The following is a 16139-nucleotide window of genomic DNA, read 5'->3' as shown; positions in this document are numbered from 1 at the left end:
AGGCGCGGTGCTGAGGTTGGGGCGCGTTGCGCGGTGCTGAGGGGGCGCTGAGGCGCTGTCATGGCGGCGCGCTGAGGGCTGCGGCGGGATCATGGCTCAGCCGCCGCCGTTCCCCCCGCGCCTCCCGCCGCCCTTCCGCGCCTTCCCGCCGCCTTTCCCTGGCCCCTCCGTCCGCCCCGCGCCCTTCGCGGTAGGCCCGGTGGCACCCCCGCCTTTCTTCTTGCCGCCGCCGCCGACTGCGGGTGAGGGGGCACCGCGCTTCCCGCCGGGCGTCCCTTACTTAGCGGCGGCTCCGCCGCGGGCAGCGGCCGAGGAGGAGGCGGTGCAGCGGCAGCAGGATGAGCTGTGGCTCTCGCAGTTCCTGGGTCGCCGCCGCGCCGCTCCCCCGCCGCCGCCGCCGCCTGCCGCCGCCAGCCCCAGCAGCGCCCGGGCCGTGGCGGTGGCGGCGCTGGCGCGGGTGGCCCGGGTGACCGCGCTCTGCGGGGCCCTGAGGCGCAGCGAGGACCAGGGCGACGAGCCGGGCTGGGCCCGGGCGCGGGAGGAGGCGGAGGCGGCGCTGCGGGAGCTGCGGGAGGTCGTGCGGCCCCTGCGGGAGCCCGGCTACGGCGAGGCCCTGCGCAGGAAGGCCGAGAGGGCGAGGAAGAGGAGGCTGCGCCTGCAGCGGAGGAAGCTCGAAGCCAGGGCGGCCAAGGAGGAGGAGGCGGCCCGGGCCGCCGAGCGGGAGGCCAAGATCGACCAGTGGCGGGCCAAGTGCATCCAGGAGGTGGAGGAAAAGAATCGGGTATGGTCCCCAGTGTCTGCTCCTGCCTCTCCCCGGGGCTCCAGGGCAGCGCGGTGGGGCAGGGGTGAGCTGCCGGTAGTGGGGTCACGGCGGGCTGTGCCTTTCCCACACCTGGCTTTGACCCCCTTGCTTCAGTGGGTGCCACTGAGGTGCTGCATGACTTCAGCATACGGAGAGATGTGCTGTTTCCAAGGCCTGCAGCCCTGCTTCTTGCTTAGAAGTCTTGTCGGGCATCTCGGTTTTGCCATCCTCATGTTTTAGGCCTTAAGTTGTTTCTGAACTCCTGGAGCTTTTCCTCTCTGGTCTCAAGTGTCAGCCTGTCCACACAGCTACCCTGTGATGGTCAGTGCTGTTTCAGTATCCATCAGCCTTCCCTCCTGTTTTCATCCTTCTAAAGCTTGTAGTTTATAAGCTTTTTGATCTTATGGGGAAGTAAAACATCTCAAAGCAAAAAACACCACCTCAAATTAGAGTGGTTGGGAAGTGCTGTAGGCACCTTTCTGTTTGTTTTTGGCTAAAGAACTCCCTTTCTTCTGGTCTGCTGCTGGGATGGTCCAGAGCAGCTGCTGAGGAGGGGTTTGTGGTTAGACTGCGGCAGGTTAATAGTCTTAATTGCAGAACTGTGGAATCAGGATGGTTTCTGTTTATTGTCAAATATTTACCCTAAATTTCTGTGGGTAAAGGTTCTCAGGCTTTCATAATTCATAAATCATCTAGGAAGTGTTCAAAAGTGTGTGCATGTGGCGCTTGAGGACATGGCTTTGTGGTGAACATGGTGGTGTTGCTGAGTTGACAGATGGACTTGATGATCTTTTCCAACCTTAACAACTCCATGATTCTGTTATTTGGCCCAAATTTATGAGTTCCACAGCATTTTTTTTTTCTAAAGTCTGTGGTATTTTAGCCTTTTTTTCATAGAAAGGCAAGATTGGATAGTTGGCATGACTTGTTGCTGTTACTGCGAAGTCACTCTGCTCTCCAGTGCTTTGCTAATCTCTGAAAATACCATTTGATTTGTGTCTTTGAGGGATATTTCACAGATCTCATCTGTTTTTTTCCTTCCTTTCCTAGGAGCAAGAGCTGAAGGCTGCTGCTGACAGTGTCCTGTCCGAAGTCCGGAAGAAACAAGCAGATACAAAGAGGATGACAGACGTCCTGCGCGGGTTGGAAAAGCTTCGGAAGCTGAGGAAAGAAGCTGCTGCCAGGAAAGGTTCGTTAGGAGATTGGTCTAAACTTTTCTAATTGCACACACAGGAAATAAGATGAGGGTGCCCTATGCTGACTAGCAAGGCACAGTTTCAAAAAGCTGTGTCTTCATTGTGATTTTAATGATAAGAATAGGTACAAAGTACTGAATTCATTTGTGGTGTTTGTATGTTTCCAAGCTCCTTCTGGAAGAACGATTATTCCAGTAAGAATTCCGTCTGTTAACAAGGTTAAATTCATATTCCTCTGAGATTTTCCCAGCTCTGCTTTCAAGTCTGGTATCAAACTCCCATCTGAATCTGAAAACTTAAAATCTCTTCTCTTTGTGTTCAGGTGTTTGTCCGCCTCCTTCAGCAGATGAAGCATTTGAAAATCAGGTGGAGAGTCTCAAAACGTTGCTCAAAACTCGCACAGAACTGTATGAAGCTGAGGAAAGAGCATTAAGGGTTATGCTGGAGGGAGAACAGGAGGAGGAAAGGAAAAGGGAAATGGAAAAGAAACAGAAGAAGGAAAGGGAAAAACTACTACAGCAGAAACTGGAAATGGATTCTAAGCTGTTTGGGGATCCAGGTAAATTCTGCCTCTTGTTCTTAACAGTGTTTTTCCACATCACATCCCCGTCTCACAGACACTGGATTTGAAATGCAGGCACAGATCTAGATGAGAAAGGAGTCATCCACTGTAATAATTTATGGTCTGAGTGGGGGATAAACATAGTGCTGTTAACACCTGTGGTGTAAGAGGAACTGTTGAGCTCTTCAGCATGGACTGCAGCACATCTCAAGCTGGTTTCATGTTGTTTTGCAAGAAGAGTTGTAGATTAAACTGAAGTGAGAATAAACAGAATAGATTGAACACTTCCAGAAGCATAGATGGTTTAGTCTGGTGCTTTGATAAGTGTGACTCAGGTAATCTGTAAAGATTCAGTGTCCATATGTTCCCTTTTTTAGATGGTGGAGTCAGGAAGTTTTGCTAGTCTTGGCTTTCCTCTGACAGCTGTGGTACAGACCAGGAAATGTGTAACATATAAACAGTTCAGTTTCATATATTACCTGCGGACCTGATGGCAGATTACAGCTGGGCAGTAGCAAATGATTTTGCAAATTCTGGGCTTCTGAAACTCACTAGAATGGAAGGCTTTTCTGGATTATTGAACAATTTCTGTGTCTGTGTTTTCACAGCTGAATTCCCACTCGCCCATCTGCTGCAGCCTTTCAGAGACTACTACTTACAAGCTGAACATTCTGTGGCAGCTCTAATCCAGATCAGGTAAAACCAAAGAAAGTATTTTATCATCAGAGATGGCAAACACTGTTTTTTGCAATTGTAAATTCAGTGCCCCTTTTGGTTTGTCAGCTTCCAAATATGGTTATGCAATGGATTGTTCTATTTTTTTCAAGTTTTTTGCTTGAGTCATATCCAACAGATGCCTGTGTGAGGCAGAGTGCACTTCATGCATAACCATTCCATTTAACACCAGAACATCAGATTTTCACATTTGTCTTTTGAAAAACAAGTTAAGAAGTACAAGTATTGTGGGGTTTGGATCGATCAGTGACATCTTTGTGGTTGTATAATAAATCTTACCACCAAATTAATCCCAGCTCTCCTCAAACAATGCTCTCTCTGTTAAAGGCATGAATGGGATCAGTACTTGGTGCCAGCTGACCACCCCGAAGGAAGCTGCATCCCTCCAGGATGGGTTCTCCCGAGTCTCCCCACCAGTGACACCTGGGCCACTGCTGTCAGATAATTTAGCAATAAATTATTTCACTGTTGGAGGATTGCTTCACTACAACTACGTGTAAATATGAGAGGGCCCAAAGAGGAAGTCTTGTCCTCTCTTTCGGCAGCCAGGTACTGCAAAGTCTTTACTGGAACGTCTTGAAAAAAAGTTTAAAAATTGTTTTTGCTGATTGACTGTGCAGGGAGATAGCTGAGCAAGCCCAGAGCTGCCAGGCCTCTCGTGGTGTGGAATTACAATCCAGCTGCGAGTTCTCGTTAAATCTCAATCTTAATAAAGGAACATTGCTGATGGTGGTATTTGTGCCAGTATTAACATCATATTTTTAGTGGCTTTTATCTTTATAAAGGATGATGAAAGCTTCAGAAAAGAAGAAATTTTTTAAAAAAGAAGAGATCATTAGTAAACATGTTTTTCTTCTTAAATGAAGCATGTCAAGCATCACTGTCAAAATAGTTCCTGTATTTTTGGGTGTAGAGACAAACCTATTACAAGTTTAAACGAATTCTGAAGTACAAACAAGACAGGGTTTTTCAAGGTTGATTAAAGCAGCTGTTGACATTATACTTTTGTGGACTAAAGCTGATACCAAAACATGGAAAAAATTCCCATTTGTGGTGAAATAGGTCAGCCAGCCATGTGAATAAATACAAATTTGATGAATAAGCCTGCTGGAAAACACCCAATAAAATCTGCAGTCTAACGTACTGTGTTTTGACTATATAGATATTTTTGTATATGTCTATAATATTTGATCAAAACCCACAGCTTTATTTTGTAAGTTGTTTTTTTTGTACAGAACAAATAGAGAAAAATGGATTTTTGTTTAAAATATTTTCACGCAAGGGAAGATATTTGTTTGAGTACTTTGCATCAAATACAACTCCAACAAGGAGAGAATTGTTGGGAAAAGGTTTGTGTGAAGGAACTTCTCCTTCCTGCAAGGTGACAGAGGTGACACCTGATGTCAAAGCTTTCCGTGTTCTGGACAGTTTGCTTGAACTTGTGACGGGCCATATGGATTTGGAGCTTTGCTGTTCTGCACAGATTGCTGTGGCAGCTTTCCAGAGCTGCAGTCCTTATTCTTGCTAGCCCCAGTGTGTGGGAATTGAGTTAATCTCTCCAGTGCTTTGCCTCTTGGCGTCACAGCAGTGCGTAATTCACATGTGTCATTGCCTAAATTCAGTGCCTGGGCCTTTGGTGTAATGTCAGTAGTGTCCTGGCTGGACCTTTGCACTGGTTTCTGTCAGAAGAGACACGAACTGGTAGTTCCTGACAGAACATGAGTGCAGAAGTTTGCAGTTCTTGCCCACCTGTAGCACCCCAAAATACAGATTGCCATGAAGTTCTCTGCAGTTGGGTGTTCTGATTTGCTCTTCCCTACATCCTCCCATCCCTGATGTCACTTCCAGCATCTCATTACTCCAGACCCAAGGCTGAGTCAGATCCTGGGGAGCCTTCCCTGATGAAAACACACAAGATCAAATATAAAAATAAAAACAACTGCATAAAAGCAATACAAACCCCACACTTTCAGTTCGGGCAGCTTAGTGACCAGAGGATGCTCTGCTTAAACAATTAGGCTCCTTATCCCATCAGCATGTCTGATGGAACAGGCCAGCTGCTTAAGCTACGATTATCTTAAAGCTGTCCAAGTCAGCTGCTTGTCTGACACTGCAGGAATTTAAGGAGCTGAGCAGTAGATAAGGAGGCAGCAAAGCAGCAGCCCTGTTCTCCCTGCCCTGCGAGGAGAGAGCTCCATGAGTTCATCTGATGGTAAGGACAGCTTCATATTGCTAATAAACAGGGCTTGAAAATGCCAGGGGAGGATCCCCCTTTGAGTATGTTCTGTGTATTTGCTCCTGTCTAATGACATCTGCATTGAAATGTTTCATAGCTTTAGTGAGGAAGTTGTTGAAGCCACAGATGGGGAGGAATGTTTAAAATCTCAACTCATCAAATGCATGGACACATGGTATTAATTTAAAAAGTGCATGTTCAGACTTCATTCCCATTTTTCTGAGTATAATATTTCCCACTGTTTTTAAATTTTTAAAACTTAAGTGTAGCTCAGAAGGAGATGTTGGCTGTGAGTTTCCAAGATTCATTTGTATCCTATTCCTCCCCTGGTCCTGGTGCAGTTTGGGTTTCTCCTGCTGTTTAGGCACATCCTTTTCCTGATATGAGCTGGTTCATGCACTGGCCAGTGTCTTTGACATGAAAATGTGCAGGGCTCCTCTGGAGAACATGAGGTCAGAGCCCTTGTAGAGTTCCCTTCTGGTGGGAGTTGGTGTTTATGACTTGACCCTATTTTATCCTTTTCTAGTATCATTTTTGTTGTGATTGCTCCTGCCCCAAAGTTCTTGTTTTCTAAACTGTGGTTTTGGGAATTAACACTTGTGTGAGCCTCTCTTAAAGCACAGTATTCATGCAGTGAAATACAGAGAGGTGCAATACCATAATGTTCTCATATTTTCTTCATTCTGGCTTCAGACACACACACTACCCATCACCATCCCTGAAAATTTGAACCTGAGTGGAGCCATTCTGGGTGACAGATCCTGAGACACCGCTTTCCTCAGCACCCTGGGATTTTGGGGAGAGCCAGTTTACAGCCCAAGCTGCAGGGAATGTCAGTCCTCCCTGCATGCAGGAGCTGCTCAGGGAGTAGCAGAAAGCTGAGGGAAGGTGGCTTTGCTTGCAGATGTTTTCAGGCATCACCTTTGTCAGTGCTGACGTGGATTGTCCCTTAGGCTGAGCCCTCTTAAGCTGAGCAGGTGGCCTGGCTCCACGTGGGATCCCACCACGTTGCCTGTGTTGCATGTTAGTGGCAGGACATGTGCAGGAGCACAAAGCTCCTTAGGGGCTCTGCTTGTGCAGGGGCATTAAAGGCTCCTGGCGTGAGCAGGCAAAGTGACAGCCTGTTGTCATTCTAATATCACTGGCTGGGTGATTGTGCATGTTGATTGTGTGTGTCACTTTCTCTGGCCTGGAAGCTCTTTGTGAGTCCTTTGCCAATACAGAAAACTTCCCTGAACCCCATCTCCCATAACAGACTCTTATTTTTGCTTTAAACAGGCAGTTTTGTCATCCTTGTGTATATTCTTCCGCGTATTTCCTTTTAGTGGAATGTTTATCCTTGTTGTCATAGAAGCTGTTTGTTTTTAAAGCAAAAAAATAGTTGGGAAAAGCAGTTAGGGATGTCACATACATATTTACTGTGTGACCTGAGGATGAGTGCTGAGGACTTTGGGATGAGCAGGCACATGCTGCCAGTACCAGAACTCAGTGGAAGACTGGCTACCAGCCCCTAACAGTTTATAATCTATAAAAGAAGTGAGTTTACACACTGTCATCACTGGGAAGCTGAAAGCTCGAGGCTTCATGTAGCAAGTAATGGCTTTTTAGTAAATTGAGACATTTGTTGAGACCTGATGGAGACACTTGAAGTAATATTTTCCTGACAGCATTCCCAATCCACCAGCAATTTTTCTCTCCCCTGCAATTCCTGATCTAAAACCATCACCACACTTAAAATGAATGCATGGTTCCTAAAAGCTAATCTTAAATATTGCTTGTTTGACATCCTCCTAATTCCCAAGCTTGCCTGCTGCAGTGTCCTTGCCTGGCTCCCAGTAAGCTGCTGCAGTGCCTGAAGGAATGCCCTCACCCCAGCTCCCTCGGGATGCTCTGTGTGATGGCTCAGCAGCACAAGGCCATGTGCATGAGCTCTGTCACCACAGGTTGTGCAGACAGGGGAGACCTGCAAGGTGTCCTCCTTGGCTGTGCTTTCTCCCTCTGTAAGTGGAAAAGATGCTCAGGGGAAAGGAGTGTGCAATGGCAACAGAGGGAGAAGGGTGGGAGAGATGGAGGAGAAAAATGCTCAGGATCTCTGCCAAAGGAAGCCATAAGCTTGGTCAAGTCCTTCTGACTCAAGCTGAGAATAGCAAAGGTTAGTTCAGACAAAGCTTCCTGGTGTCAGTAAATAAGATTTTGCCAATCTGTTTTTACCCAGCTGGCACTTGAAACAGCTCATCTTTCTCTCCTTCCAGCCAGCTTAAGAGATGTTCTTACAGTTTCTGTTTCCCTTCCTCCAGCAGCAAGAAATCAGGCAGCAGCAATGAGCTACCTGGATGAAGTTCCCTTCCGGACAGCCATGAGCCTCAGTGGGGACTCAGAGGGAGAAATCCCTTTAGTCACTGCCCCGGACATTGAGCTCCCTGACTGCACCGACATCCTCATGAGCACCATGGTGAGTCCACACCCAGAACCTCCTGGGGGATGCTGAAAGAAATCAGCAGTGTTCTCATGAAAGAAGGGAAGGGAAACCTCCTAACTGATCTCCTCTTCACTGGCTGGTTTGCAGCAATATTGGGAGGAGGTGAGGATGATTTGTGGTGTGCGGCAGTGATGATGGTTGGAGGTTGGTTTGGGGGTGCTTTCTAAAAATCCTTTCTAAAAAGGAAGGTTAGGTTTTTCTGGGATAGGAGGACAAACTTCAGGCTCTGGGGTTGTTTTCTACTTTGGAGTTATCACTGTCTTGTTTATTAATAACATTTGTTAAATATTTACCAATAAATCTACCAGCTATAAGCAGGCAATACTACCTGTGCTGGAAGCATATAAATAGTGTATATATATATATACACACACCCCGTGTTTCTCCCTATTTAGTGATGATTTGATGCTCCTCTCTGAGGCCAAACCATTGTGCTGCTGGTCCAGGCTGATCCTTATGGAGGGACGTGAGGGTGTTTTCCTTGGGGAGGCTGATTTGGGTCCACAGCTGACCCAAGTGGCAAGAACAGTAAAAACAGCATTCCTGGGCTGTGAATGTACTTGCCTGCCTGTCAGGAGGAGACCTTGTTTGGAGAGCTCTGGGACGGGCAAGGCTTGTTTGTTCCAGGAAAACCCTCAGATTTCAGTCACAAACACACTTATATTTTAAGCTGAACTATGTGGAAATGACAACTCTGTTTGGGGAGCAGCCGAGACCCTGGCGCCACTAGATAATCCCATGGCTGGTTCTGCTTCTGCCAGAGGTGGCATCTCCCCTCTTGGTGGCTTCTGAGCCCCTGAAGTGGCTCTGCCAAGCGCTGCTAATGAGGGTCACAAACAAACTCTGCCACCATTCTGGGGGCAGCCTGTGGCTGGATGCGGTGCCTCTCTGCAGCTGCCTAAAATTGGGATGGCTGCACACTCCTGCCTTCCACAGTCAAAGTGACACAAACACCTCCAAGCATAAAATACTTTTCCAAAGAACTGTAGATGCAACTCACAATAGTAATGACTTCATAGATAAGACTGTTTTCAAATATAAATTTAGGGATTCCCTGCAGAGATGTGGCTGGCACTGCCGAATCCTAGAGCCAGCCCTAATGCTCAGGGAAATAGGAGCTGATATGGGAAGACTGCAGCCCTTAAGATGCCTCGTGGAGTGCATGCTTTGCTCTGTGCCACCTGGTCTGGTTTCACATGTCTTCACCAGCTGCCTCTCACTCTTCTGCAGCACGACTTCTCGCTGGAAAGGAAGGTGCTGTACTGGGTGGAGGTGGCCTCTCAGCAGCAGACGTCCCGCCATCGAGTCACCTCCGAAGTCGTCCCCACAGCTCCCCCGTGCTGGCTGCTGCTGGTGGACCCTGCCGACAGCTACGGAGGGCGGGGTCGGGACGGGGCGGTGCGGCGCTCCATCAGCCTGAGCGCTGCCGACAGCTCCTACGGGCACGCGAGGGGCAGGGCGGCCCTGTCCGACACCGAGAGTGACACCTGGCACTCAGAGGAGGGGGAGTACTCGGATGATGAGTACTCCTCCACCTCTTGGGAAGAGAATGACAAGGACGAATCACACCTCTCCAGGAGGAGAAGCTCTGCGAGAAGTGTGTCCTCACGCCCCGGCTTCTACCAGACCCGACCAAAGACATCGCCCGGCTTGTTGGAGCCCTCGCCAGAGAACAATGTCCACAGCCCAGCCAGCCCAGACCCCAGCAAGCAGAGAAGATCCATGGTGATATTTAACAACATGAAGAACGAGCTGGAAGCCGCCAGGAGGAAGCTGGCTGCTTTGGTGCATCCTTTGAACAGAGCTGCCACAGGGAACAGGGGGATCCTGGTGCCACGGCTGCTGCCCCAGTGCCCTGGCACCAACGGCAGCGTCAAGTACGGGCCAGATCCAGATGTGTCCCAGCAGGGGACTGTTGTGCCAACTCCTCCAGACACAGCCACACCAATCCCTCCCATCAAGCAGCACAAGCCCACGGTACCGGTGAGAAGCTTCCTCTGGTTCATCACTGGGAGGGGAGGGAGGTGGAGGGCATGGATTGGTCACATTTGGTGCGGGCTGGCCAGCAAAAAGGAAGCAGAATGGGGCTTTGGAAACACTGGACCCCTGAGGAATTGCTGAAGTTTTCACAAGAAGTGAAGAAAGGGTTTGATTTTGTCACTGAGGTTGAAAGAAGCTTTCTGGGTGCACATTTACTTGCTCTGTCCAAAACATCTGTGTTTTTCTGAAGTGGGGTCTAATCTGATTTTCAATTGAAACACTAAGAAAAGAGTGAAATATGGAGGGGTTGTCCTCTTTTTGCTACATGATCCCATTCTAACAGATATGAGCAGGGTTTATAGGGAAATGTCCCCTTACAGTCATTATGTCTTTTCTAGGAAACTTTGGACTTCCTACTAGAAATACAGATCATTTAGTGGTAGAGACAGTGATGTGAAAGGATGGAGTAAGTAGTACTCTGTCAACTTAGATCTGAATTGCACCCTGCTTTTAAGAAATTGAATATAATCCAGCTGCTTGAGAGGTGTAGGAGATGAATTACTGAAAACCTGCAATAAAACCATCAGACACTTGAATGACCAGGTTATTTATATGCAGCTGCATTTGACATGGAGTAATTAAGGAGAGATTAAATGCCCATGTGTATTTGTACAACACCCACACTGAGCACTCTTCTGTATCTGTAGCTGACCCTGGATTTAATTAAGTCCAGTCTCATGTGATGTTCATTTGATGTTCCTTGTATGGGAATTTTCCTCTTCTGGAGAGAGCAAGGTAACCACCAGCATTCAGAAGCATTGCCTTAGCCTGGGTTGTTTCACCTCATTCCATGACCTGGAGCAATAACACCATCTGTTTTTTTCCTTGCAGTCCCTCAGCCCCTACACTTGCCTCCCCCCTGCCTCCATGCCTGGACGACCTCTCAGCTGCCACAGATCCCAGCCAGATTCCTCAGCTGACCTGCTCTCTGCACTGAGCCAAGAGGAGAGAGACCTCATCGAGCCCGTCATAGCCCTGGGCTACCCCACCCAGAAAGCCATCCTCACCCTCCAGAAGACAGGAAGGCAAAGCTTAAGTCAGGTTGGTGGAGCTGGCACAGCACTGTGAGAAACTTTCACTAAAGGAAAACTTGATTTTCATGGAGAAAGGAATGGCTGTCTTCTTTGGGGTAGATTTTTGATGGCCTTGCCTTTCCACTTTGGTGTCAGACCACAGCTGACAGGATTTTCCATGAGATTTCACTTTTGCTGTAATAAAATAGCAATGAGCCGCCCTCAGCTTTTCAGCGCATAAGCATGGCTGGCTTTGTTATCTGTTCAATCTGTTGTGTGAAGCATCATGTCCTTTTGAGGTACAAATTTTGCCCCCATATATGGGAACTTTTTGCACATCATTTTTCCTAGCTGTTGGATTCGTGTGATTATTGCTATGGCTCATCCTGTCAGAATAGGACTGGAGGAATACCTTGGAGATTTGGTTGGGCTCTCTCCAAAACACAACTTCCCTGTGTTGGAGCAAGCACAGAATCCATGCAAACATTGCAGCAGAGTCCCAGAGCTCTTTTCCCAAGGAATCCTCTATAATAACCTGAAATTTATTGAAACATAACATGCAGCCTCTTCCTACCCCTGGTATGTGAGTACATCCCTGCCTGCTGTGCTGCATCCTCACTCCCAATGTCTCTGTTTGTCCAGATGAATGTCAGAAAGGTCCAGGTGGGCTCAGAGCATCCGGGACATGAGGGAAGCTGCTGGGTTTGACTCCCTTGGCAAACTTGGGGCTGGACCTGCCCATCCCAGCAGAGGATTTTAGGGCTAAATTATCCAAGTAGTTCTTGCAAAGAGAGAAGGGTCTTAATTACAGCTGAGCAAGGGGAATTTCCATGGGGCTGTCAGGCCAGGGAGCAGGAGCAGATCCTGGCAGGGCATGAGCAGGCAGAGCATCAAGCAGCTGCTGCCAGCTGCCAGTCTCCTTCCCATTCCCCCGGGAGCTGCCCTGGCTGCATGGGCCAGCCTGGTCAGAGCTGCTCTGTGGCTGAGTCATCCTGCAGCTTCCGGCTCCCTCCTTACTCACCCCGGCCCCCCAGAGCTCGCTGGAGTTTCAGGTGAGCTGAGGTGGGAAGAGAAGCTTTATGTCTTCAATCCATAGAGGTTTCATCTGGGCACAGAGAGATGGGCAGAGGCCAGCCCATGTTGTTTCATAGAGCCGTGCAATGGTGTCCTGTAGCAACTGCTGGCTTCAAAATGAAGAAACAGTGCATCTTATTAAGGGTGAAAATGGGTACAGCCTGCTCCCTTCTGTATAAACACCAGGACTCCCACTCCCTTGAGAAGAGATTACTGCACCAAAAGACAAGGCCTGCCTTCTATCCCATGCCTTCTTCACCAGCAGTTCCCATCTTTCCTATTTATGCCCAATGCAGCCAAGATAAAGCCTGACCTTGTCATGCATTTTTTACAAGTACCAAACTACCAAATTAGTTTAAATCTTCCTGGAAAATATGTTCCCGTTGAAGTCAAAAAGACCTGTGCTCTTTATTGCTTGCTGGTGATGCCTGAGGTTCTGATGTGTGACAATGACTTCAACTGTGAGGATTGATGGAAGTACCAGATAGTATCCAAAAATTGCTCAACTTCCTTGCAGTGTCAAGAGAAACTGTCAGAGCCCACTCTGGTAGAGAAGGCAAGGCCTTCTGTAGCCTTCTTTAGAAGCAATGCTTTCCTGATTTTAGTGGAAGAACTCTGAAAGGCTGAAGTAGGATTAGTTGCCCCAGCATGCCAGAGGTTCATCATGTAGGATGTCATGGCCAAAAAAGCACCATTGCATTTTGACCAATGATCATTGATCAATTAAAAATGCACCATTGGTCTATGGAGCCCTCAATGTACATGTGAGCTGAGACATGACAAAGGCAGCAGCTGGTCACTGTTAAAAAAACTCTTCTTGTTTAGTCTTGAGGATACATATATATAATATTTTTAGTGATAAAAAACATTGAGTTGACAAAGGCACTGATTTCATGCTGGACTTGACCAGGCTGCCAGGACTGTCTGTGTTATGCTGTGGGTGAGTGGCTGTTCTGCCACAACAGGGGAAGAAAATGCAGCAATGATCTGGGGTTGTCATTAGCCTGGTAACAAGGGAAATAACATGAGGTGAGGAATGCCAATGACCAGTGACTGTCTCCTTTCTGAGTTACTGGGCTCCTTAAGGCTGACATTTCTGAAAATCCCTACCCGACTGTTCAGCCAAAATAGATCAACTCAATGCTTGAAAGACTTTTTTGTCTTTTTCCTATGTTTTATGGCCTTTCACTGAGTCCTTCTCCTTGTCTCTGGCAGTGCTGGGGAAGGTGGAGGTCTGTGTGCTGTTGAATCTGGGGAGAAATTAATCAGCTTCTCCTTGGATGAAGAAGCTTTGGAAAGACCTGTGGGATGTTTTTATTCCCCCTGCTATTGTATAGCTCATTTATTATTGCCTGTCCCATATGTTTTTGGACAGTGAGTGATTCTCGCGGTATTTAAAAGATGCTGCTGGGAATTGTGCTGTCAGCACTCCAAGAACAACGAGGAAAGCCAAAAATAACTGTTTACTCTCAGTAATGACAGCACACAGGTCTCCCCTGGGGTGGGCTCTGCTCTTGGACCCTGGAGCAAACCCACGGGTGCCTGAACCCCAGCACATCAAAGGGATGTGGGGTCAGCTGAGTGAAGTCATCCCACCGGGACAGGCCCTGCCTCACCCTGGAGGCCATTGCTCTGCATCTCAAGTGTTCACATGTTTAGTTTCCTCCTTGTTCCCATTCCCACCCTGGGAGGGTGAAGGGGGACCAAGATGTTGTCTCCCACTGGAAATCCTTCAGACAGACAGACAGACAGACAGACAGACCACCCTGGCTGAGCATTAGGTGGGAACTGGCAAGATGGTGGTGGCTCATGTGCCCCCCATGATGTGTCCCTGGGAGGAGGCAGGGGGCTCCTGACTGGCCTTGCTCCCCATGCCTGCAAGGCTGGATTAACCTGTCTGTCTTCCTCTGCAGTTCCTGAGCTACCTGGGTGCCTGTGATCGGCTGCTGAAGCAGGGCTATGAGGAAGGGCAGGTGGAGGAAGCCATGGAAATGTTCCAGTACTCAGAGAAAAAGGTCAGAATGAGATGGCACAGCCCAGCCCTTTGTGCTGTGTCCTGCACGCTTCCCTCTGCCTCCACAGGCCCTTCTGCAGCCTCATGGAGGGCCAGACCTCTAGGGCAGTGTCACCATAAGGACCCCTGGGGGAGGACACCTGCTCCTTCACACTTCTCTGCCCTTCTTCTCACCCTCTTGTGTGGAATGAGGCTCACTCAGCCTTTGCTTGGGAATCCCATCCCGAGCCCACCAGCACTCACTCTGTCTCAAGCCCTGACAGCTCTCCCTTCTAGCCACAGGGAGGAGAACCATGGAGAACTGGGCATTTGTCTCCATCACCAGTCTCCCCCTGGGGGTAATGGAGAGCCTGGGAAGGTAGAACTGCATGAAATCCAGGCTGGCAGTGTTTGCCAGGATGCTGATGCCTGTAGGATTGCCATGTCACTGCTCCTTAGAGCAGTGACAGTGGGAGGACACCTGGGTCTGAGTGTCAGGGAAGGGTTTATTTATTAAGGACACAGCTCTGGGTGATGTTGTGGTGCTGGGGCCCAGCCTGAGCAAAGTAGGGGAGCAGGACAAATTAATTCCAGTTGTGCTCACTGCCATTCCCTGCTCTCTTCATAATGCAGCCAAACACTGCATGGAATTGATATAAATGTTATAGGGAATAGTGAAGCTACAGGCTGGCTTTATTAATTATTGCTTATTTAAGAAGTTTTAATGCTACCAGGGATATGTGTGCCCTCAATCTGCTGTCACAGTGATACAACTCAGCCAGATCTTCTGAGTGCAGCCTTGTCCCACATCACTGCTTTTTCTGCAACTACATGATATATCCATGATAGCATCATTCTTCTCTCCTTCTTCCTCCAGGCAGCTGAATTCTTGCATCTGTTGGCTCAGTTTAATGATATGGGCTTCCAGCAAAATGAAATCAAAGAAGTTCTTTTGCTTTGTGGGAATCAGAGAGAGAGGGCCCTGGAAGAGCTTGTGATGAAAACCCACTGAGCAGCATCCTGGAGCAGTCACAGCTTCCCCTCTCCACACCAGACCAGAAGGACTCAGGGATTCTGCTGCTCCATCCCCACCCCTGGAAGCACCAGACACACAACTTCAAATCTCTGCCTTGTTGTCTCATTTTATGGACATCGATCATAAGAGTGTTTGTCATGCAGGCACTGACTGCGTAGCAGGAATGTTTATCTCCTCACCCACACATCCCCACCCTTGATCATCTCAGCTATTCAGATTAGAGAAGATCCAAATTGCCTTTGGCTTAGATTTTTGCAAAAACCAAACCAAACCAGTGTTCTCCCTCCACCTGGGGTGATGGGTGTCATATTTTCAGCTACAATCAAGTCGGGATTCTTAAAAGATTATATAAATCAACAGAATAAATTGTTTTCCTAAAATCTGAAGACTCCTGCAGGAACATGTGTTGGTCCTGGCTTGGGAAGAGTCTCAGCTGACTTAGTCAATTGAAATCCACTTTGATCGCATTAGCTTCTCCTTTTAAACCAGACATGTGAGGAAAATACACAGTTCCATGTGGATAAAGAAAGAAAACAAGCTGCCCTTGCTCTGAAATACATGAGGTTTATCCAGTGCAATGAAAAATGGTGGAGGCAAAGGTTTGTCCTCAGGCAACTTCATGAGATCAGAACAGAGAGATGGGGAACTGCTCACTGCCCTCATGTTCTGCCCAAACCAGGAAAGTTCAGGGGATGCATCCCTGAACTGTGAAGACAGTGGTTCCAAATGAAGTGAAGCATGAATATCAGCATCAGGAACATCTGTATGCCCAAGGGAATTTCTGTATGTAACTGAAGGACAGAGAATGGGAGATTCAGATCACTGTACAGGATGTGTGTCTTGGCTTGGCAGTGGAACAGTGGACACTGTTTTCACATAAAGTGTGTTATTTTCCTGTGAATTAGAAACAGATGTAATTTCTTTGAGTAAAGATGCTTGGGGGGTTCTTCTGCAACATGTTTGTCTTTTTCTG

General features: G+C 48.0%; 1 protein-coding gene across 5 annotated transcripts; it reads left to right on the top strand.

The window, feature by feature from the left end:
• The first annotated feature begins 34 nt into the window (after window positions 1-34).
• UBAP1L (ubiquitin associated protein 1 like) lies at window positions 35-16121 on the top strand. 5 transcript variants are annotated; one of them, XR_011681431.1, is made up of 6 exons: window positions 35-781; window positions 1853-1991; window positions 2321-2557; window positions 3169-3256; window positions 3623-3844; window positions 7829-7965. XR_011681431.1 is itself a non-coding variant. In XM_071441206.1 (6 exons), the coding sequence occupies exons 2-6, from the start codon at window positions 7852-7854 to the stop codon at window positions 15140-15142; spliced, it is 1332 nt and encodes a 443-aa protein (XP_071297307.1). In that variant the 5' UTR covers window positions 3706-3844; window positions 7829-7851; the 3' UTR covers window positions 15143-16121. The 5 variants fall into 5 exon arrangements, 3 of the variants coding, with proteins under 3 accessions (XP_071297307.1, XP_071297309.1, XP_071297306.1); XR_011681432.1 differs by having other exon boundaries at window positions 7832-7960; XM_071441206.1 differs by lacking the exons at window positions 35-781; window positions 1853-1991; window positions 2321-2557; window positions 3169-3256 and adding exons at window positions 9241-9993; window positions 10882-11091; window positions 14051-14152; window positions 15008-16121 and having other exon boundaries at window positions 3706-3844; window positions 7829-7983.
• Window positions 16122-16139: the final 18 nt, after the last annotated feature.

This window comes from Agelaius tricolor, unplaced genomic scaffold (genome assembly GCF_023055355.1).
Source record: "Agelaius tricolor isolate 1412-34295 unplaced genomic scaffold, bAgeTri1.0.p SCAF_16, whole genome shotgun sequence".
NCBI lineage: Eukaryota > Metazoa > Chordata > Aves > Passeriformes > Icteridae > Agelaius > Agelaius tricolor.
The sequence above is the reverse complement of the archived record's forward strand: the minus strand, read 5'-3'. Positions and strand labels throughout refer to the sequence as shown.